Here is a 22152-nt window from a genome sequence, read left to right as displayed (position 1 = left end):
CTGGCGTGTACCAGGTGCCAAACAAACATTAACTGTGGTTGTTATCATTATTTGTGTTGTAACGGCAGCAGGAGTACTAATAGCATGATTCTTTTCTTATTCTGCTGGAAATGTCAACTGGAACGCAAAGAAAGCCCAACCCTCCCCCTCTTCCCTTCCCCCTCCGCTCAGGTTCAGATGGAACCCAGTTCATAACTTTGACTTTCGCTTCATTCCTGCCATTGGGAAGGAGAGATTATTACATGTGGGAATCCTTTTCCTGTATTGCGCCAGTTTCTGGTTGGCGGATTATGTTTAGTGGTCAAGGTTCATGTGTCTTCTGCCTATACGTAGTTCAGCGGTGCTGCCTTAACAAGAGTTTTGCAAATAATTATTCTAAGCTCTTCAAATAGAAACCTCGGGCAAAGGGCTGGGTGCAAGACGTCTGGCCTTCGGTCTGCTGAGTTAGCAGCTCTTTCAGGGCCCTCCTCCAGGCCCTGGGTCTGTCAGGTCACTAATGGAATCTGCTGGAAGCAAATTAACTCATGAAAAAAGGGCTAACAAATCACTCCAGCTGTTGGTGTCTGCCCCAGGATGGCTGGCACTCTCCTGTCCACACGTAAGTCCTCACCCCACATTTCATGGCTCTCTTGGGGAGCCCCACTTTCTCTTACGTGGTTAGTGAGGAGCATAAAGGCTGGCCCGGAATCTCAGCCCCCCACAGCATAGCTATGGCCTGTGCACGTGAGAGGGCCATCTGTGCAGCCCGACATGCCCTCCTGTGTGGGCGGCTTGCGAGCTGGCTCCATGTATTATTCACACTTCTGGGTTCGGGTTGGCTTAACCATTTGCTCCAAGTCGAGGCTGGGAAAAGGGGGGCAGGTGGGGAGAAAACAGATATGCTCTTAAGCCTGGGCTTAGTCTCTTCTTCCCTGGTCAAACGTGTGCTCTTTCGAAAACATTATCTCCTATGGAGTGGGATCCAAGCTCCACATGGGTCTGCCCGGTCCCCCCGCATTCCTCAGCTGTAGCTTCCCTCCCCAGCGCCCCTCAAAGCTTGGGGGCCTTCACAAAGCAGACTGGAAGTGCAAGTCTACCACCGTGAGCCTCCTTTTTCCCCTCCTTCCTCACCCCTCTTGGCTCCCCCAAAGTTGCCTCATGGATCCCTGAGTAAATTGAGGATGTTCTGGGAAGTGTGTGTGTGTGTGTGTGTGTGTGTGTGTGTGTGTATCTGTCCATCCTGCTGGCTGTAACAGGAGTGATAAGAGAAGATGGAAAGATGCTCTCCTGCCCCAGAGAGGGGGAGTCCGGGGAGAGGGTTTCATGGAGCTGGAGAACACCAGCAGCATCCTGTGATACCTGCAGAAGAGAATTGGAGTAATGGAACTGGGCTGTGGGGGTAACTGAGGATGTATCTGGGATGGAAGGAGCCCTAGACATCCTCTCCCTGTGCCATAGGTGGAGAAAGTTAAGAGGAGTCATGCCGTGCCCGAGGCCGTCACATTGAGATGAGCTATGTGAAGCCCCAAAGAATAGGCCAGGCCATAAAAGCCACGCGTTACTATCTTCTGTCTTTCCTTCCAATTCACTCTGCTCTTTAGTAGCAGTGGGTGATCTAGACCCTGGAACATAAGACTCCTGACATTCCCTAAGAATAGAATTTACACCTGGGTGCTGGTGATTTGGGGCTCCTGCTAATAGTTCATGCCTTAAACCATTAAAAATTCCTGAGGTAGGAAGCCCCCCCCACCCCCCCCAACAGCAGCTGTTGGTGTCTTGGTTCACTCCTTGGTGCTATCTTTTCTCCTCGCCTAGGGACCAAGGGTTGTGGGTGTTTGCTTTGGACCACATTTACACATGGGTTATATAGAGTCCATTGCCTCCCCTCCCCACCCCCTACTGTGCCTTGCCCAGCAGGACTCTGAGAATGTCTTAGTTAAAAGTCTCCCTGCAAACTAAGCTGTGTAGAAGCAGGGTGAGCCTAAGGAGAAGGTTCGTGGCTGTTATGGAGGAGGCCTGAGTGTTGTGTCTCCCAGGTGGCCAAGTCTTGTAGGCACAACCTAGAGAGGTCTTCACAGACCAGAATCACTGGAATGCATTTCAGTGTGTTGAACAGGGCAATGCTTCTACAAAGCATGCTGCCCTGGTCAGGTCACCAGTCTGTGCCTCAGTTGCTTTTTCTATAAAATGGGGCTAATAATAATAATAGTGACCCATTATCTCACCAGGGGTAATGATGAGATGCCACGTGTGAAATCTCTTTAGAAAGAAGGCAGAGGGTGGGCTCAGTTCCTACTTCCCTCATTTGTATTATTATTATTATTATTATTAGGTCATGGCAAATAAACCATTTGAAATTTATCTCATTCATCTCAGATAAAAAGGTAGAGAGGTAAGTATCTATCATCTTTGCTTAATAAATCAGAGCCATCGTCACTGGGGAAGTCAGAGCTGGAGCTGGCAGAAGCTGGGCCTTGGGCCTCCCAGTTTGGTCCGCCTGCCTCTCCTGCCCATTACTTTTTTATATTCCATATCAAAGTCTCCATCGTTCTTTCAAGTCCTGTGGAGCCTGGGCTCTGATCATCCGGGGACTGCACAATTCTTACTAATATCAAAGGGGAGGGTTTTCTTAGCCTGCTTCCCTTCGTTTCTACGTCAGTGTCAGGATGGAGAGGGCAATAGTGGAATTGGAAGGACATCTGTGCCCCAAAAGGAATGCATCTTGGTGTGTTGCAAATTGGGGTTCCCCCTGGTGACTTTAAAGACAGTGAGGAGTGAAGTGTGACTGGTAACTGATTAGCTACAGAACTTCTGTGACTGGGAGCTTTCATTTCCGGGTCAGGATGGAATATGGACAATTAGATCCCGCTGCCTGTCTCTGCCAAATACCCGGAGTCCAAAAGACCCAGAACGTGTATTTTCCTGCATTTCGGATCCCCGATCACTGATTTGCTGAGAGCAACTGTATCTAATTTTATTCATGCAAAAAGCAGGTGTCAGTGAAAAATCCTGTAAACGAATCGGATATTCCTATTGGCCTCATCACTCCAACGCTGTTTTTCTTTTCCCCCACTTCTTTGCTAATTACTTTGCAACTGGTGAGGGCTCTTTGAGTAACCTCAAATTCTCTGTTTCTCAGGCTTCCAACTGAAATATTCTCTAGATAAACACTTCAATGATGGAAGCGGTTGGTGTCACTGGAAAAGCCCATTCTTTAAGAGAAGAAGATGATCTTAATAATTGGAGGGACTCCAGCCTATTGGCTGGGAGCCGGGTCGCACTAGTGCAGAATGGCAGCCTTTCAGTGGCATTTCTCAGGCTTTGCTTAAGCCAGTCAGGTCAAGAAGCCTGAATCATTCTCCTGGTCTTGAAGCTCTGTTTCTGACTTAGTTTTGCCTGATGCGGCTTCAGACTCCTCTGCCAAGTGGGTTGCAAGGAATTGTCCTTTCTCAGCGTGGTGCATTCTGGATGAAATGACCTGAGTGTTGACAATATTACGATGAGAGTTTGTAATTTTTTGCTAAAAGACAACAAGATGTTTCCAAAATCTACCGACTTACTTTGCATAGGCGTCGGGACAAAATGCCACACTTGGGGAAAAATAAAGGATCTGAAGGTAACTTTTTCATTTTATAATTTTAAACATTTAAAAAGTCACATGCTGGTTGTAAAAAAAATGCATAGAAGAAGTGCATAAAACACAACAAAAAAGAACAACAACAACAAAAAAGACTTCTTCTCTGATTGCCCATTTTGCTCCCTACTGTTAAGGGCATGGTTGTTTTTGTTTTGTTTTGTTTTTTGTTTTGTTTTGTTTTTGTTTTTTTTTGGCATATCCTTCCAGATATTTTCCTTTTTTAAAATTTTTCTTTCTTTCTTTATCAAAATTAAAAAAAAATTTTTAAATTTATTTTTGAGAGAGAGAGAGAGAGCATGAGCAGGGGAGGAGCAGAGAGAGAGAGGGAGACACAGAATCCAAAGCAGGCTCCAGGCTCTGGGCTGTCAACACAGAGCCCGACATGGGGCTTGAAATCACGGACTGCAAGATCATGACCTGAGCCAAAGTCAGATGCTTAACCGACTGAGCCACCCAGGTGCCCCTAATTTTATTTAAATCCAAGTTAGTTAACATATAGTGTAATAATGGTCTCAGGAGTAGAATTTAGTGATTAATCACTTCCAGATATTTTCTATGGTTTTGAAGATATATATATATATATATATATATATATATATATATATATACACACACACATACATGCGTGGCTATGCTAGAGTGGGTGTTAGGTAGGTAGTTGAATTAAGAAAGAAAAATTCAGTTGTAGGGTAATTTCCTTTATTTCTTTGACTAAATGGTAAATTGAGAGAAAACTCATTCAGACCCTTTAGGAAAATCCTTCCTACAAACATTTAAATATCTCTAATCAGCCTATAATTTGCACATGGCCTGGGCTTTCTTTAGGCAAACAGTATGTAGTGTGTGGCAAAGAAAGTTAATCTAAATTTTTAACAAAGTGCCAGCCGACAATGGGAATCAGCGTGTAAGGTAGTAACACTGACTGCATGTGGAGAAGAGATTGTGGGGTGTTTTTTTAATAACATTTGATCAGTGGCATACAATTTCTCCAGGTATCTCAGAGCAACAGGTTAAAGGTCGAATAAATGTGTAACGTGAGAATGTGTGACGTTTATTGCCAGGCACAGCGACTGGCGGTGATCCTTAAGAGCGTGAGGTGCAGGAAGGTCTGGATGGGTTCTCTTGAGATGGAAAGACCAGCCAGGCGGGGCATCCCCTGTGTTTATACATACTCCCCTCCCCCTGTCAGGAAGGGGGGAGGGTGGGGTTACCGAAACAGGCTCAGTACGGCAAATTGGATTCCGATTTCGGTTTTTCCTCCTCCCACAGACTTGGTGGTCATTAGGCTGAAGAAGGTCCCATAATCTGAACTCGTTCTCTGGTTCCCCGGACTGGTGCGCACATAGGACTCTGGCTGTGTTTCACTTTGCAGCCTGTTCTGGGATGAAGCAGCAGGAGCCTTGAGGGGCACCCTCCAAAGCAGCTTCTCTGTCGCCTCCTTTGCCCCAGTTCTGTGGGCCCATTCTTCTCCCGCAACTTGACTCTCTCTGGAGAACCGGATCTGGGGCTCGGAGCCCAGTGCTCTGTTTTCTCCTCTGCCCTCCCTTCAACTACCTGCCGCACCTCTTAGCTTCCACATCCTCAAAAGGGATAATGTTCTCCTTGAAAGCGTCTTTTGAGGATTAATTGATGTTTGCTCTATGCTTTGAAGAGAGAATCCTATCAAGTCTCTGCTGTCCTCAAAGCTGGTCCCAGTTCCAGCTGGTGCCAGGCCTGGCCAATCCAGACGCAGCACGAGCAGGCCTCTCATTGGCCGCCTTTCTGGGGCATATCCTTGGGCTCCTCATCTCCCTCAGTAGAAGGGTGACTGCCCACATAGGAGGCACAGACCCTCACGTGGACATTTTGTACATTGCATGTTTTTTGCTTGGAGAAAGGGTATTTGCATCCCTTGGGAAGTCAGTTTGTGGCTGTCTGTGACATTTTCTCATTTGGAAATTGTTCTTTTCTCTTTCTCTCTTTTTAATTTTTATTTATTTAATTTTATTTTATTAAATTTTTTTTTAACGTTTATTTATTTTTGAGACAGAGAGAGACAGAGCATGAACGGGGGAGGGTCAGAGAGACGGAGACACAGAATCTGAAACAGGCTCCAGGCTCCGAGCTGTCAGCACAGAGCCCGACGCGGGGCTCGAACTCACGGACCGTGAGATCATGACCTGAGCCGAGGTCGGCCGCTTAACCGACTGAGCCACCCAGGCACCTCTCTCTTTTTTTAAAAGCTTTGTAAGTGTAAGAGTAGTTAGAATCTGCCACCTCTCAAGGAAGTCCCTTTGCCAGGCCATTTATATGGTAATTGTGTGTGATTTGGGGAGGAAAAGGATGTTACCTGCTTCATGATAAGCACTTTCATATCTGTGAATTCTTTTTTTTTTTTTTTAAATGTAATACTGTTTATTTAACTTCAAAAACATTTCAGCATTCTAAACATACAGAAAAATAACAGAACGTTGCAAATTGTGTTTAGTATAGCAGGTTCTTTGAACTTTCATCGATGCAGTGGCTCTTTGCTTTGCTGACCGTGAAGAGCTCTACAGTTTGTTTCAAAGCAAACAGGTTAAAACTACCGCACTTAACCAAAAAAGATGCAAACACTTCTCATGTCAGCTGACTGTCTCCCCCCACCGCTGCCCCTTTTCCACAGCTAAGAATGGCAGCAGAACGCTAGGTCACTATATACAGAAACAAGACAACCTGAAGCTAAACAGATGCCCACTGCAGTGTCCACAGGCCCAGCTTCACAGTGCACGCCCTGAGCTACAGCCCCTCCAGAAGGCATCTTCCCCCACAGCCTCACGCCAAGCAAGGAGCATGAAGACTGTGTCTCAGTGGTTTTGTCCTTTTTTTTTTTTTTTTTTTTTTTACAAACTATAGATATGTACAGTTGAGAACTCAGGATTTCTAGCCCATAACCATAGAGTTAACACCACCTTACAAATTCAAAGGGGAAAATGGCAGAAACATCCCTAAAAGCCTTGTCACACCAGCAGCAAAGTGCACAGAGTGCGGAGAACACGAGAGCCTTCTCATTTTAAAAATGTTTGGAGAGGGGCACCTGGGTGGCTCAGTCGGTTAAGCGTCCTACTTCGGCTCAGGTCATGATCTCACAGTTCGTGGGTTCGAGCCCTGTGTTGGACTCTGTGCTGACAGCTCAGAGCCCGGAGCCTGTTTCAGATTCTGTGTCTCCCTCTCTCTCTGCCCCTCCCCTGTTCATGCTCTGTCTCTCTCTGTCTCAAAAATAAATAAATGTTAAAAAAAATTAAAAAAAAATTATAAAATAAAAATGTTTGGACATACGTACAACTCTGATACGTTTCAGGGTGCTCCGGACCCCCATGGCCGCTTCATGTAAACCACTGACAATTTCTAGAGCACTTTGAAGAGACTACAATATGACCATGACCCAGCTGTGTAATTAAACTTAACGAGGGCAACAGACCCGCCTCAAATAAGAGAGGTGCCAATGACAGTGCTCCCTACTCTAAGGAGACAGATAAACAGTTCTTTTTTTTTTTTATTCCTCCTCTTCCTCCTCCTCCTCCTCCTCCCCTTCCTCCTCATTTTCTTCATCTTCCTCTTCCACCTTTTTCCGGGCAACTTTTGCAGGACGCTTTTGCACCACCAAACTTTCCTTTAGACTTACGGTCGACGACATCCTTCTCGTACTTCTCCTTTAGCTCCACCGCCTTGTTGTCGTAAGGCCGCTTTTCACTGTCACTTAAGTTATCCCACATCTCATCCAGCTTCTTCGCCACATCTCCAACGGAGATACCAGGGTTTGTAGATTTGATCTTGGGGCGGAATTCTGAACTGGACAGGAAGAATCCAGACGGTGGCCTTTTGGGGGCGTTAGGGTCCTTCTTCATCTTGCCTCCCTTAGCTGGTCCATAATCCTTCATTTCCCGATCATAGCGCACTTTATCTGCCTTTGCCATTTCATCAAATTTAGATTTCTCTTTCTCAGACATTGTCTTCCACCTCTCAGAGCACTTCTTGGAAAATTCTGCAAAATTGACAGGGGCCTCTGGGTTTTTCTTCTTATGTTCCTCTCTGCACGTCTACACAAAGATGGCATAAGCAGACATCTTGCCCTTTGGTTTCTTGGGATCACCTTTAGCCATCCTGACTGTATTGTTTGCTAGTCTGGGCAGTGCAAGGCACGATGCATGGCTCTGCGCTCTCCAGCCTCGCCTTAGCTGCCTCCATGAGAGCCGCTTTATCCGTGAATTCTTTGTTGAAGTTGTTTAATCAAAGAAATGGGAAGCTGCAACCTCCTTATTGGAAGGATCTAGAAATGCAGTGTGAGTTAAGAACCTGAGGGTTCTAGGGAGAAGGTGGTTGAGAAAAAGGAAGAAGGAAGGTTTGTTTTAAGCCCAGAACAAACAGGGAATTCAAACAACGTAAGTCAAAGACACCTTAGTTGTCTTATCAAGGAGGATGAGGCTGGAGGGCAAAGCCAGCCAAGCACACTTGGGTCCTCTTCTGTGTCCTCAGATGGGCGTCAGGACATGGCAGGGGATTGAGGACCTGCTGCTGACTCTTCCAATGGGGCATTTCAAGGGGAGCCTTCATTTCCTGTCATTCCCCTCTAGCACCTGATCCCCATAAAGTGTCTCAGGCTCTTGGGGGCTTGTTTTAAGCACTGGTCTTTTTAATAGAAACCACTGCTTGCCTGTTTTAAATAATATTTCTGGCTTCTTGCAAAATCGAAGATCTGGCAACCCTGACCCTTCACCCCATCAAGGCAAGCACCAGCCGCTGCTGTCCCCTTTGATGGGGCAGTGGAACAGAACAGACGCTGTCTGGTTCACCGACTGGGGCACATGCTGACTTCTGACCTGTCTGGGAAATTAGTGAGGGGATGGAGTGTTAGTCCAGAAGCATACGCTGAGCACAGACATGTACACACCTATGCACACACTCATCACCAGGATTCAGGCCCAGACGGGATTACTCAAAGAAAGGTCACCTCTTGGCAGGTTCAGGGTGTATAATCCACATGACAGATTTGAGAGAAGTTAGTCTTCGTGAGAGGAGAAGAATCAGATGATCATGGCACACAGTGCAAGAGATGCTTGTGTGTGTTGAAAAAAGAAAGTGCTGAGGTGCCTGGGTGGCTCAGTTAAGTGTCTGACTCTTGGTTTTGGCTCAGGTCATGATCTCATAGTTTGTGAGATTGAGCCCTGTGTTGGATTCTGTGCTGACAATGTGGAGCCTGTTTGAAATTCTCTCTCTCTCTCTCTCTCTCTCTCTCTCTCTCTCTCTCCCTCTCTCTCCCTCTCTCTCTCTCTCTCTCTCTCTCTCTCTCTCTCTCTGCCTCTCCCCTGCTTGTATGCTGTCTTTCAAAATAAATAAAACTTAAAAAAATTTAGAAAAAAGAAAGTGCCTTTCTCTGGCATACCTATGTGTTTGGAGCAGCAGTGTGGAAGAGTGTGGTGACTAGGCAAAAGCAGGGACAAGGGGCCTAAATTTGAACGCCTGTGATGCCCTGGACAGGGCCTGGGGCACCCGGGAGCTTGGTCGGTATTGTCTGATGAGAGCCAGCCATAGATTTGTGGGTGCACTCAACCTGGAAGAATAATTTCAAGACCTGGAAGAATAATTTCTCTTCCCCCTTTCTCAGTGCGCTCATCAGCCGAATGGAGACACCACAACAGGCCAAATCAAGTGCCTATAGGGGCCAGGCCTGCTGTGTGAGTGAGTGAAGGGATGTCTGGATGGGAAACGTAGAATAAGGAGTGAAGAAGTTGGTGGTGAGCCCATCCAGCGGATGTCCAAATTCAGCCCCAGCTATTTGTCACATGGGAAGGTGATTCCAGTGTCGCCAAGACGCCTCACTTTTTAAGAGAGGCTCTAAATCTGAATTTTTTATGTGAACCCTAACAACTTTTGATGTAATGAATTCAATTTTCAAAAAGCAGAGTGCAGCCAAACAAAGCATACTCGGGGGCCATATTTGGCCCGTAGGTCCTAGGTTTGCAACCTCTGGGATGGAGCCTGCTCGGTGCCTCCCTACTTGACTACTGACTCTACTTTGCTGAGCTTGTGGTATGAGGAGGAGGGAACTGTTGTAGGTGAAGAATGAAAGTGAGGACAGAGTTGGGGTGGAGGTGAGAAGTGAAGCTTGGACCACACCATTACCGGGCTGGGTAGGCAGATCTGCACCTGCTGGCTTCAGTGAGGACTGTTGCAAGGCCAGGCGAGACTTGTGCATGGAAGCAGGTGGGAGGGCCAGTCCAGGTGAGGTGGTTGAGGGAAAGGGCATAAGCTGTGGGTGGCAGTGGTAGGGGCGGCAGGGTGTGGAGGTCAAGAGGCAGTGAGGACAGCCCAGGAGAGAGCAAGAAGGAGCTCGGTGGACCAGGGGGCTCAGACTGTTTGCCTTCTGCTCCGTGCTGGCGTGGGGTGGGGGGTGGGGGTGGTGTGTGCAGCTCCTCACCAGCCACGCCCAGGGGAAAAGTGTCACAGCCACACTGGACGCTTTGTGCGTTGCGCATCTATTCAGAAAAGCACGATCCTCAGTCCAGCCTTCCAAACTTGGAACCATAGCTGGGAATATAAGCCTGTCATACATGAAGAGGCAGAGTAGCATGATGGGTGAGGAGAGAATAAGTTTAGGTCTCCTACAACTTGAGTTTGAAGTTGACCTTTGTCATTTGTTAGCCACGTGGCCCCAAGTTAGTGAACTTCTTTTTGCGCCTGGTTTCCTCATTTGGGAACAATAATAGTTCCTACCTTGTCGGGTTGTCAGGAGGATTAAATGCAAACAAATGCCTTAATGTGTGTGAAGTGCTTAGTATGGGACCTGGCACAAAGTAAGTGCTCAAATTGAGCTCATTATTATTATGAGACAAGCAGTGACCCCAGCTAACTTGTGGTTAAGCACAAAATCCCTCATCTCAGCAGAGAGTCGACAACAGATGCAGTAAAAGTTCGCTCCTCCCCTACTGCAAATGCTTCCCTAAACACAGACTCTCTGGCCTGAGCTCCTACTTGGCAGAAAAGCAGGAGATATCGTACCTACCTGGATAAGGGTCATCTCCAGAGCTTAGCTAAGTCTGTTTGGGCCCAGTATCACCTGGTTTACATAACGGTGTTTTCACTCATGTAACAAATATTTGTTGAGTAACCACTATGTTCCTAGTGCTAAGAAAGGGTTTTGGGGGTGTTGAGTAGAATAAGATGAGTTGGGCCTTAAGGTACTGAATCTAACATAGAGAGTATGCTACTGTAACACAGATCTCCAAAGAGAATGGCTAAATAAGACAGAGGTTTATTTCTGTCTTATGTAAACCCTAGGGCAAGCACACCAAACTGGCAAAGTAGGTACATGAAATCATTCACGGACCCTGGTTCTTTACTGTTTCGCATCTCTAAGTCTGTGTTTCAGGATGTGGTAGTAGGAGGTGATGAAATCCAAGGCCAGCAGCTTGCAGTTAAGGAGCTTCCACTCACAACCCATTGGTCGGAGCTTGGTCATATGGCTGCAAGGGATGCTGGGAAATGTAGTCTGGAGCAGACGGCCATGTGCTTAGGCAAAACTTGGAACTGGAGGTTATTAGAAGAAGGCAGAAGGGAGAATGAATACTGGAGGGAAGTTAGTAATGTATGATTCAGGGAGATAGGGAGACAAATGAACGCTCATAACAGTTAAGTGAATGCTCATTTCAATAGCACCAGCTGTAATCCTTGAGTCGAGAACTGTGTTGTGGCTCTCATTGGAGTTTGGGATTTGAACTCACACTTCTGGTTTAAAATCCCAGTTCTATCAGTTATCACAGCGTTGCACAGCATTGGTGGTATAGTGGTGAGCATAGCTGCCTTCCACGTACCCCAGGGTTGGTATAAGAATGAAATAAGTCAACCCATGTGATGCTTTTAGGATATAGTCTGAGCCAGAGTCAATGCTCTGGAAGTGTTAAGCTATTACTGCCAGGGAGTGAGAATGTGTCAAGGAGGTCAGTGACTCAAGGATAGCTCGTGGACTGGCTATATCTCTCAGTTTTATAGCTTCCTACAGGCCTCTAGATGCAACGTTGGGCCTTGAACCCTTGGCCCTTGAACCCTTGGCCCTTCTCGTCACTGAGAATGTTAATGAAGACAGACAAGGCTATCTGAATGGGCTGGTGTTTTGAAAAAATAGAATCAGTTTGCGTTGGCCTGGGCTGGACCTAAGAGATGACCTTAGATAGGATATTTCAAGGTCAGCTTTCTATAGCTTGAGTGAGAGCAAGTGCATTTAGTACATGGTCTACAGACCTCTGTGGGAAGAGTAAGACCCCTTCTTGTTGGGTGTGTCTCCAGGTAAAAAGCTGTAGAAATTCTAAATAAATTATAGATAAATAAACAGTGTGCAGTGAGGCCTCACAGGGGCTGGGGAGTCCTTTGCCCTTGAAGAGGACCCTGGTGGCCTGTCTAAAGAAAAGTGGAAAAGCCACCCCCGCCTGGGTACTGCACTGGCAGGAGCTGGGGTGTCCTCTTACTGGGAGCTGGTGTTCTATGATATGCAGAGGGTATTGTTTTCCATCTCCTGCAGGTGTCATGTGGAGAGAGAACCTTCCTAGCTTCAGAACAAGACACGTAACTTGCCTTGGCAACTCACACGGTGGGTAGATTTTAGCAGAAAAATAAACAGATATTGGAGAATGGGTTTCCACTGGTTTTCAGCACTGTCTCATTTTCAGAGGTCCGAGGAGCTTTCATACTCTTTTCATCCCCAGCTTTTGGAATCAGACCACACACTACTCTGGTAGAAAGTAGCATCTCACAATGGGCACCATTTTTGACTCCCTAAAAGCATCTAATTGACTCCCAGGAAATGGGGTGGACCTAGAGAAGGGAGTACATGTTGGAAGACTCCTAAGTGCTTAGGACCCCACCTGTGCTTGTGGAGAAGCTGGCAGAGGTGGGCCAGCACTGTGAGTGGGGCATCTAAGGTCCTGGGTAGGAGCTAGCCTCACGGGTAAGGAGGCAGGTGGTCATATTCCTCCTGCCTGGCTCTCGTAACCTTAGCTGACCTCTTGGTCTTGACTTCTTGGTGTCATGGAGATCCTACAGCTGGCTAGCCTGGCTCTGTAGGTGGCCATGTCCTGGGGTCTTCACTCACATTTTCTCCAGCTCTGTGAACCTCCTGTCTTCTCTCTCATCAGTTCCCAACTGGGCCTTCACTCTTCTTACCACTGGGATCGATCTTTTATTCTTCTTTCCTTAAGGAAAGCTTGTTAATAAGGTGGGGACGATAGTGAGAGCTGATTAAACTGGGGTCTGTAGTTCTGGAGGCCTCAGCTGAAACTGTGATGTCGTCTCTGCATGAGATTATATGCGTAGTCACCAGGATGTACGTCACAAGGGATCACATCTTCTGTGCCTAGATCATACCATCCATGGCATCCGGGCACTACGAATTCATATTAAGAATAGTAAATCCTGCAATTCTTTCGAGATCATAGTAATTTTACATCGTATTTGGGTTTGTGTGTGCATGTGCGGGAAAAGTGTGAATTCGTGAAGTGTGCACGTTTAAAATGTGCCATACATGTTGTAGTCCTGCCTTGAATTTCTTCTTATTTATTTATTTATTTATTTATTTATTTATTTATTTATTTTTAAATGTTTTTTTTTTTAATTAATTTATTTTTGAGACAGAGAGAGAGCATGAGCAGTGGAGGGGCAGAGAGAGAGGGAGACACAGAATCCGAAGCAGGCTCCAGGCTCTGAGCTGTCAGCACAGAACCCCACGCGGGGCTCGAACTCACGGACTGTGAGATCGTGACCTGAGCCGAAGTCAGATGCTTAACTGAGCCACCCAGGCGCCCCTCTTCATTTTGTTTTTTAAATGTTTATTTATTTTTGAGTTTTGAGAGGGACAGAGAGACAGAGCACGATCAGAGAGGGGGCAGAGAGAGAGAGAGAGACACAGAATCTGAAGCAGGCTCCAGGCTCTGAGCTCTCAGCACAGACCCCAACGTGGGGCTGGAACCCACGAACCGTGAGATCATGACCCGAGCCGAAGTTGGACACCCAACCAACTGAGCCACCGAGGTGCCCCGAATCTCTTCATTTTTTAATCACCTGGGTACCTGGAGGGGGGGGGGGGGGAGTCTCTCTTCCTCTGAGAGGCCCTGTATGTATGCCTGCTAGATCAGGGGTGAACAACCCTTTTTACACAAGAGGGCAGTTCAGGAAAAATAAACAAATGTGCTTACAGGTCGTCTTTGCCTCTTAACTTGATGAGAGCTTTATTGAGTCTCATGACTCAGGGGTGGGTGGGGCATCAAGGAATGTGTATTCTTACAACTTACTCTAATGGGTAGCATAGTATCAGTGAGAAAAAGGACACTGCTTTTGGAGTCCTTGAAAACTAAATATCCAGGTGTTTGGAGACAGTTTTCCAACTTTTCATTGTGAAATTAGATGGCTAGATGCCTGTGTGATCCTTGTCACTGCCTGGACTAACTCCATAACCCTCGGACTAGTGTTTTCTGTATCTCAGTATCTCTCTTGCTCGGCACAGTGCACAGTAGGGGCTTAATAAGTGCTTATTAGGAAGCAATAGGGTATAATGGTTAAGAACACCGACTTTCGATAGACTACCTACTTCTGTCACTTACTAGCTGTGTGACTTTTGGCAAGTTTCTTAACCTCTCTGGGCCTCAGTCTCAGTCTGTAAGTTGGGAATTACATAAACCCCTACCTCACAGATGGGGACTGAATGAATTAATACATGTGAGCACTTCTAGCAATGCCTAGCCTATATAAACCTGCTTAAATGTTAGCCATTGTTACAAATATTGTTATTGAGCTGAGAAGAGACCCAAGTTTGCCTGTGGTACTAGAGCTTTATAGAGCATCTCTTTCCGTCTCTAGCTTCTGCTTCCTTCCCATTGATGGGATTTTCACTCTAGTCTCTGTGAAAATAGATTCGATTTCCATATAAAATAACTAGGCCTTTTCCCTCATTCCAAACTTTTTTTTTTTTTTAAGGGCAGAAAAGCGAAAACCAAAACCCTGAGTATTTTTTTTTTTTTTTTTTTTTTTTTTTTTATATATATATTTTTTTTAAATGTTTATTTATTTTTGAGACAGAGAGAGACAGAGCATGAACGGGGGAGGGTCAGAGAGAGGGAGACACAGAATCCGAAACAGGCTCCAGGCTCTGAGCTGTCAGCACAGAGCCCGACGCGGGGCTCGAACTCACGGACCGTGAGATCATGACCTGAGCCGAAGTCGGCCGCTTAACCGACTGAGCCACCCAGGCGCCCCGACCCTGAGTATTTTTGAAGCAAATGTGGGTCCATCTGTAACAGCGCATTGGATTAATAACCTGAGTGGAGGCTGCACGTCTAGATTTGGTGAAACTGCTCTTTTCCAAAGAAAGTGCCAGGTTCTCCGTTCGCCTTTCATCTCCTCTCACAGAATGCCCGTCTTGCACACTCAGCTAATCTGTCTGGTTTTTGCATCGACAGGAGAGCTCCTGGGAACGATACACGCCAGATACGATCTGGCTCCAGGAGCCTTGTCTGCCTGATTACTTTATTCATAATCACCTTTAAGTTTTGCTCATTGACTGATTTTTTTAAAGTTTTAAATATTGAAGTGTAGCATATGCAGAGAAAGGGGCACGGTGCGTTCAGCCGAATACATTTCAACAAGTTGAATTTCTTTGGGTCCTCAACACCCAGATTAAGAAACAACAGGACAGAAGCCCAGCTGTGCCCCTTCCAGTTACTACCTCACCCCTTACCCAACCCCGCCAAGGGTATGTCCGCTTCTGCGTCTGGATTTCCCCCTTCAACACTGTGAGATTCATCCATAGTGTTGACTGTAGTATTAGGCTGTTTGTTCTTAGTGCTGTGTAGTCCTTCAGGTAAATAGACCATTTCTTTGCCTCTTCTACCCTTTTTTAAAACATTTTTTAAACGTTTATTTATTTTTGAGACAGAGAGAGACAGAGCATGAGCGGGGGAGGGGCAGAGAGAGAAGGATACACAGAATCTGAAGCAGGCTCCAGGCTCTGAGCTGTCAGCACAGAGCCTGACGTGGGGCTTGAACCCGTGAACTGTGATCGCGAGATCATGACCTGAGTCGAAGTCGGACACATTGCCGACTGAGCCACCCAGGCGCCCCATGCCTGTTCTACTCTTGAGGGACACATGGCAGTTCCTAGTTGGAGACTTCTACGAATTTCACAGTGAGGAATATGCTGGCACATGTCTTTTGGGGGCCTGAAGTGCACACACCTGCCGGTGGGATCTCCAGGTCAGAGGGTGGGTGTGTATTCAGTAAATGCTGCCACACGCTCTTCCGGGGAAGGGGTGCCAATCATCTGCTTGATTTTGATGAAGAAAATGGTTCCATATTCACATCTGATTTGGGTTTTAAGGCAGAATAACACTGTGCTCATTCTGTCATTTTGCCATTCCTGTATTTCTCCCCTCTCATGCGTGTGGACCGTGTGGTCACTGGGCAAATTCACTTGAGTTGCTGGAACTGCCTCTTTTGGGGAGCCTCTTGAAATGCTACCTGAGTAGTACTACCTGAAATGGAAGGTTTAGGATTCCTCTCCCACCCCCCAAAATGTCTGCTTTATTTTCAAGAACAGGAAATACTAATTGCCACATCCTTTGCAAAAAAGAATCATCTCCTACCCTCCCAATACTCCTCACACCCTTTATTGAATGAGATGTAGAGTTTAGGGAAGTTTTGAGTGAATATCAAACATCAGTGAGATTACTGATTTCCCAAAATTTGCTCGCTGGGTCGTTCCTCCCATAACTTCAATTATAATTGCCCTTCTTTGGAATTCAACAAAGCTGGGCAAATAGAGAGTCAAAAGTCCCTTGGTCTAGCTCTGACTTCTGTTTGTAAACAGCCATGGTGCAAGGTGCTTCAGCAATGCAGAGGGACAGGAGGCCTTCCCGTCCAGCCCCCGAAACCTTATAAATAGGGACCTCTGAATCTTAGTGGGAATTCAAAAATTTTTTAAAATGTTTATATTTACTTTTGAGACAGAGAGAGACAGAGCATGAGCAGGGGAGGGGCAGAGAGAGAGAAGGAGACACAGAATTCGAAGCAGGCTCCAGGCTCTGAGCTGTCAGCACAGAGCCTGACGTAGGGCTTGAACCCATGAATGGTGAGATCATGACCTGAGCCGAAGTCGGATGCTCAACCAACTGAGCCACCCAGGCACCCCTGACTCTTAGCGGGAATTTAATCAAATCTGTTCGTTTTGGCTTGCCCTCCCTTCTGTGACCCCCCAAACAAGCTAGAAACAACATCCCATAGAATAACACCAAAAATATTACTTCACACACCGCTTCCTCATAAAAATCACTCACAAAAGTGCTCTCAGATCCCGCAGCACCAGGCTGTTATTATTTTATTTTACAGGTGGGAAAATTAAGACCTGCAGAGTTGACTGACACTGTAGAATCCTGGAAGAACTGGTGGTTGGAGGCCAGTTCCTTGCCTGGGATTTGCCCTTCTAGAAGCAGGGGGTCTTTGCAAAGAGGAGTTTTAAGGATGAGTGGCTACAATGGGAGCTCATCATGAGGTCCTTTTGATGGGTGACTTTCACATCCTGGAGCTTGGTATTTTGTCTGGTTAGAAAGTGGTCTTCGAGGGGCACCTGAGTGGCTCAGTGGGTTAAGCATCTGATTTTGGTTTTTTGTCATGATCTCACGGTTCATGAGTTTGAGCCCCACATCAAGCTCTGTGCTGACAGCTTGGAGTCTGGAGCCTGCTTTGGATTCTGTGTCTCCCTCTCTCTCTAGCCCTCACCGCTCACACTCTGTTTCTATCTCTCTCTCTCAAAAATAAATAAACATGAACAAACAATTTAAAAAAAGAAAGTGGTTTTGGTGAGGACGGATGTACAAGGAATCCATTGCTGGCTTGTTAGTAGCAGCCAAGAATTGAAACTCAATGAGTGCCTATGTCAGTAGGGAAATGGCCCAGTAGCTATGGTACCTTCACATCTTGGATCATTACAGAACCATTAAAAGATTTTGATAAAGTATGGCAGAATAAATAAAAGGGAGAAGAATATATATGATCTATAATTCTATTTTTTTAAACAAACAATAACCACCCCCCCTCAACCCACTATGAGTGTGTGTGTGTGTGTGTGTGTGTGTGTGTGTGTGTGTGTGTGAAATTACATGAGTCTGGGGAAAAATGTAGAAGGACACACTAAAATGTTAACATGGGCTACCCGGGGAAAGCGGGCTGAGGATGGGGGGTGCTGATGTGGGAGAACAACGTATAGCAAAATGACATGTGATAAAATGCCATTTGAATACATTATCTATGCATGTATATGTATACAAATGCATAAAAAGTACATGCAGAAATTTACAAGTCAAACAAAAGAGTTGTTCTAGTAAGAACAGGGCTGTGAACCCTATATGGGTCAGTTAGCTTGGCAAGGGCCGGAGCTCAGTTCTGTGGCTGAAGGCTTTACCCCGAGGCCAGTTGTGTTGAAAGTGAAGGACGTTGGTCAGAAGAGGATCCAGGAACATGTGTGGGTGTCTGAGCACAGACACACTGCTGCCTTTGGTAAATCGGTAATCATGGCTACCGTCTTGATGTGCTTAGAATGTACTGGCATTTTCATACTTTCTTGAAGTTAGGTATTTTCATCCCCATTTCAAGATGAAGAAACCTGAGGGGCAGGCAGCTGAAGGCCGCATCGTGAGTGGGTGTTGCTGAGGTTTAAACCCAGATCTGATTCCAGAACTTTTGCTTTTCAGATTCCCTTGCAGCTTGGGGTTTAGTGGGGGTGATCAGGCTGGCCTGCTTTGATCCACTCTGAGATTTCTGTGAGGTCCTCTCTCACAGGGGTGGGTCCTAAAATGTAGCTTTTGCTGTTAAAACCAACCAAGCCACGGTCTAGTGAATGTTTCCTGTGCGTTCCCGTTGGCCTGGTTTTGGATGGCAAGGCTTCATAACCTGGGTGAGGGAGAGCAGCCTGTTTGGGCCTCTGTTCCCAAGGGAGCAGGGCTGCATGGAAAAGTAGGGCATGTGGACACCTACCTCAGGACAGGTGAAAGGCAGACTGACTTGTTAAAAAGGAGGATAGTTTCACCACTTCTGACATCTGGTCCCTGAACAGTCTCAGCGGCCAGTTGGGGAGCAAAGACTTGGGCTTTCGTGGGGATCTCTCTCCCGCCTCTCCTTGCCATCCACCCCCCTGGCCCCACTAAACACAAAAAAACTAACAGTTGTGGCTGGTTTGGCGGCCCGGTAGTGTGACTTCCACCCAAAGCGCCGAGGGCTTGTGCTGTTGCCAAGGTGCCCCCAAATGAGTATTTAAGATAAAAATCTCATCTCTGCCAATGGATGTCACCTGTGACCCCCTTCTCTTTTCTTGGCCTTGGTTTCCTCATTCACAAAATGGGGATCGGATTTTTCTCTTGCTTCTGATTAAACGAATAGATGATACACCATATATTTGGTTAAACGATCAGAAGCACGTTGTAGATTTAGAAAGACAACACCAGTTCTGTGTGTTGGGTTTTGGCTGCAGACCACGGCGCTGCTGATACCAATAGTCATTGCCATTTTTATGGAACAAGTCTGGATATTTCTAGTGCAGCAGGACCGCTGTTTTCTACAGGGTGCTGTGTCTTCACAGTGACGTCTGTGACTTCCAGGAGCAGGGCCATGACATAAAGGTGAACTTGGCCGCAGAGGGTGAGCAGGCCGCAGGGAAGGCCTTCCCTGGGCCCTCCTGCCCACTGTCTGAGGCAGGTGGCTGCCATTCCCCTGGTGCGGTTGCAGCATCTGGAACTGGAGCCACCGCCCTCTGCCTTCCTTCCCTGTCTGCGGAAGCCCCGCAGGGCCTGGGAGGGGAAGACAGAATGAGGAGGAAGCAGGCAGCAGGCTGTTGCCTTCACCTGAGGATTTGGGGCAAGGCCTGCCCATGCCCGCACTTTCACTCTCTGCCCACAAGTTGTAGACTGAGCCTCATGGCCAAGGACAAATAGTCTGGTCTTTCAGAGCCACAGTTTTCCTCTATTTAGTGGAGCAAAATCCTTTTGAATGAGCCTGTGTAGATGTCGTGATTGTGAACAGTGATCTTGTTACTATTTCTTAAAGGCTGGGACTGGGCCTCCAGTACCCAGCACGGAGCCTGGTGCACAGTCGGAACCCAGAGGAATGCTTTCCGTTGACATAGAGCTCCTGGAGATACATGGCTGGACGGTGTGAGATGTAACTATTGAGGAAATAATTTTCTCCCTTCCTTTGCTTTCCTCTGTGCATGATGTAGTGTGGGATTCGTGCACCTTTTCCTCTATCCTTATTCTTCTTTGCATTTATTTTACTTAAGAAGTGATTTTCTTCTGACAAATTAAATACAGCTGATAGGACCTAACCATATGTCCCTCTCCTGTTTGCAGTTTTGAGTGGAGAAGGCAAAATACTGTGCCCTGCTTCCTTCTGCGTAAAGTATAGGGATAGACTAACCCGCATCCTGGAAGTTGCTCCCAGCTTTTTTTTCCCATCAGGACTATGTGGCGTTGCCTGAGGTCCCCAGACAGAGTGGTTTCCCTGAGTCTAGATAGCATGAGGACTGGAGTTGGGCTCCCAGTGGGCTCCCAGGCACTGGAGAGTAGGGTATCCTTTGGAGAAAAGGGGGAAAAAAATCCACGCAAATGGAATGATAAAGGAATGACATCACGGTAGGCATAGCAACGGCAGGGTAATCATAATCTCCACACAAGGTGGTCAGAACCCCAAGGGAAAGCCTAGTTTCATTGTGTTCCTTTTCCCATTGGAGAGGCAGGAGCAGGGAGGCGTGGAGGAGGGGTTGCTTATCCAATGGCTAGAGCAGTCCCGAGGTTTTGCTGTTCACTCCAGATCTGCCTCCCCGCTCTGACAGTCTCTCTGGAGTAGGGGTGTGCCCCCTTGAAGCATTTGCATTCTGTTACCTTGTTATCTACGGTGGCCCTTGGAATTTGGCTGGAGAAGGGGAACAAAAAGAGAGGGATGCGTGTCAGTGGAGAAAGGAGAGAGATGAAATTATCCTCAGGAAAATTTTATGGAACCCTGGAGCTTCCTCCTCGGGTTCTCCTGCCCACAGGCGTGGAGCTACTCTGATAAACGCACACACGGTCCATCTCCTGTCCCTTACTTGCTTCTTCAGGCCTTGACTTCTGCCGCAGATGGTGTTGAGCTGGGTGTAAACCATATAAATTGTGATAATTTCAAAGTCACTTGTGTCCAAAGCCCAAAGCGATTCAGAGTAACCTCCTGAGGCACCGTGTGGATAAAGCAGCTACCTACACGGTGAGCGCTGACACCCTGGGACAGCTTGGAATGTTGTCTCGGGAGGTCATCTTGAACACAGTGCAAGGGTTGTAGGTGTCAAAGAGTTGAATAAGGGGCATGAGCTGGGAGACTGCTGTTCTGGGGCTTTGGGGTACTCTGGGTCCAGAAATCATTTCTCCTTTCCTGTCATTGTTGGATAACTATAACAGGTCATGCGTGGTTGTGGTTTCTCTGTAGGTCAAATCATGGTTGCCTGGTTGTGTCCCTGTCACCCTGACATTTAGAAATCTTAAAAGTGGGTGAGGCAACCCTACCGAGGCATGGATAGCTATCATGAGCTGAACGAACCATCTCTGCTCTTCAGCAGAGCAACTCATCCCCAACCTATGGATATTATACACACACACACACACACACACACACACACACATACATATAATTTAAATTGGACTTTTAAAGATATTTAAGAGTCTCTTGGGAAGCACGCCCTTTGGCTTCTTTGGTTAGAATATCTGGAATTTTCTTTTCTTTATGTAGAATATCTGGGCAAGCTGGAGAAATTGCTTACCCAGCTGTTCTTGGCTATGGGTAATTTTGTAAAGTGAACTTACTTAATTTTTTTTATTGAGCTAAGATTCATGTAATGTAAAGTTCACCATTTCAACTGTGTACAATTCACTGATTTTTAGTTTTAGAGCATACGAGTCAATGGTTTTAGTAAACCTGCAGTGTGGTGCAATCATCACTACTACCTAATTCCAGAACGTTTTCGTCACCCCAGAAAGAGATTTTGCACTCATTACGTAGTCACTTCTCACTCCTTTCCCCCCCTCCCCAGCCCCTGGCATTCACAAGTCTTCCTTCAATCTCTATGGATTTCCCTATGTTGATTATGTCCTATAAATGAAATTAGACAATATATGTGGACTTTCGTGTCTGGATTCTTCAACTTACCATGTTTTCAGTGTCCAACCACATAGTAGCATATATCAAGACTGCATTTTTTTTTTTAAGTGGCAGAATACTATTCCATTATGTGGTATACTACATTTTATTTATCTACCCATCAGTTGATAGACATTTGGGTTATTTCCACTTTTTCGCTATTACGAGTAATGCTAACATGCACATTCAAATACAAGTCTTTGTGTGAACATATGTTTTCAGTTTTTTTGACGATACACCTAGGATTGAAACTGCTGGGTCATATGACAGCTGTATCTTTAATTTTTGGAGGAACTACCACTGTTTTCCACAGTGGCTGCACA

At 46.4% G+C, this 22152-nt stretch overlaps 2 protein-coding genes across 2 annotated transcripts in view; one reads left to right on the top strand and one right to left on the bottom strand.

Moving 5' to 3' along the window:
• The window catches only part of DPF3 (double PHD fingers 3), a 248662-nt gene that overhangs the window by 23444 nt on the left and 203066 nt on the right, over positions 1-22152 (top strand). The window lies entirely within an intron of this gene.
• Positions 7131-7776, bottom strand: LOC122222901 (high mobility group protein B3-like). The gene is given in 2 exon segments (XM_042943683.1): positions 7131-7223; positions 7225-7776. Coding segments are annotated over 2 exon segments (606 nt in total). The 5' UTR covers positions 7738-7776.

Source organism: Panthera leo, chromosome B3, assembly GCF_018350215.1.
Source record: "Panthera leo isolate Ple1 chromosome B3, P.leo_Ple1_pat1.1, whole genome shotgun sequence".
NCBI classification, from domain to species: domain Eukaryota; kingdom Metazoa; phylum Chordata; class Mammalia; order Carnivora; family Felidae; genus Panthera; species Panthera leo.
This window is presented reverse-complemented; position numbering and strand designations above follow the sequence as displayed.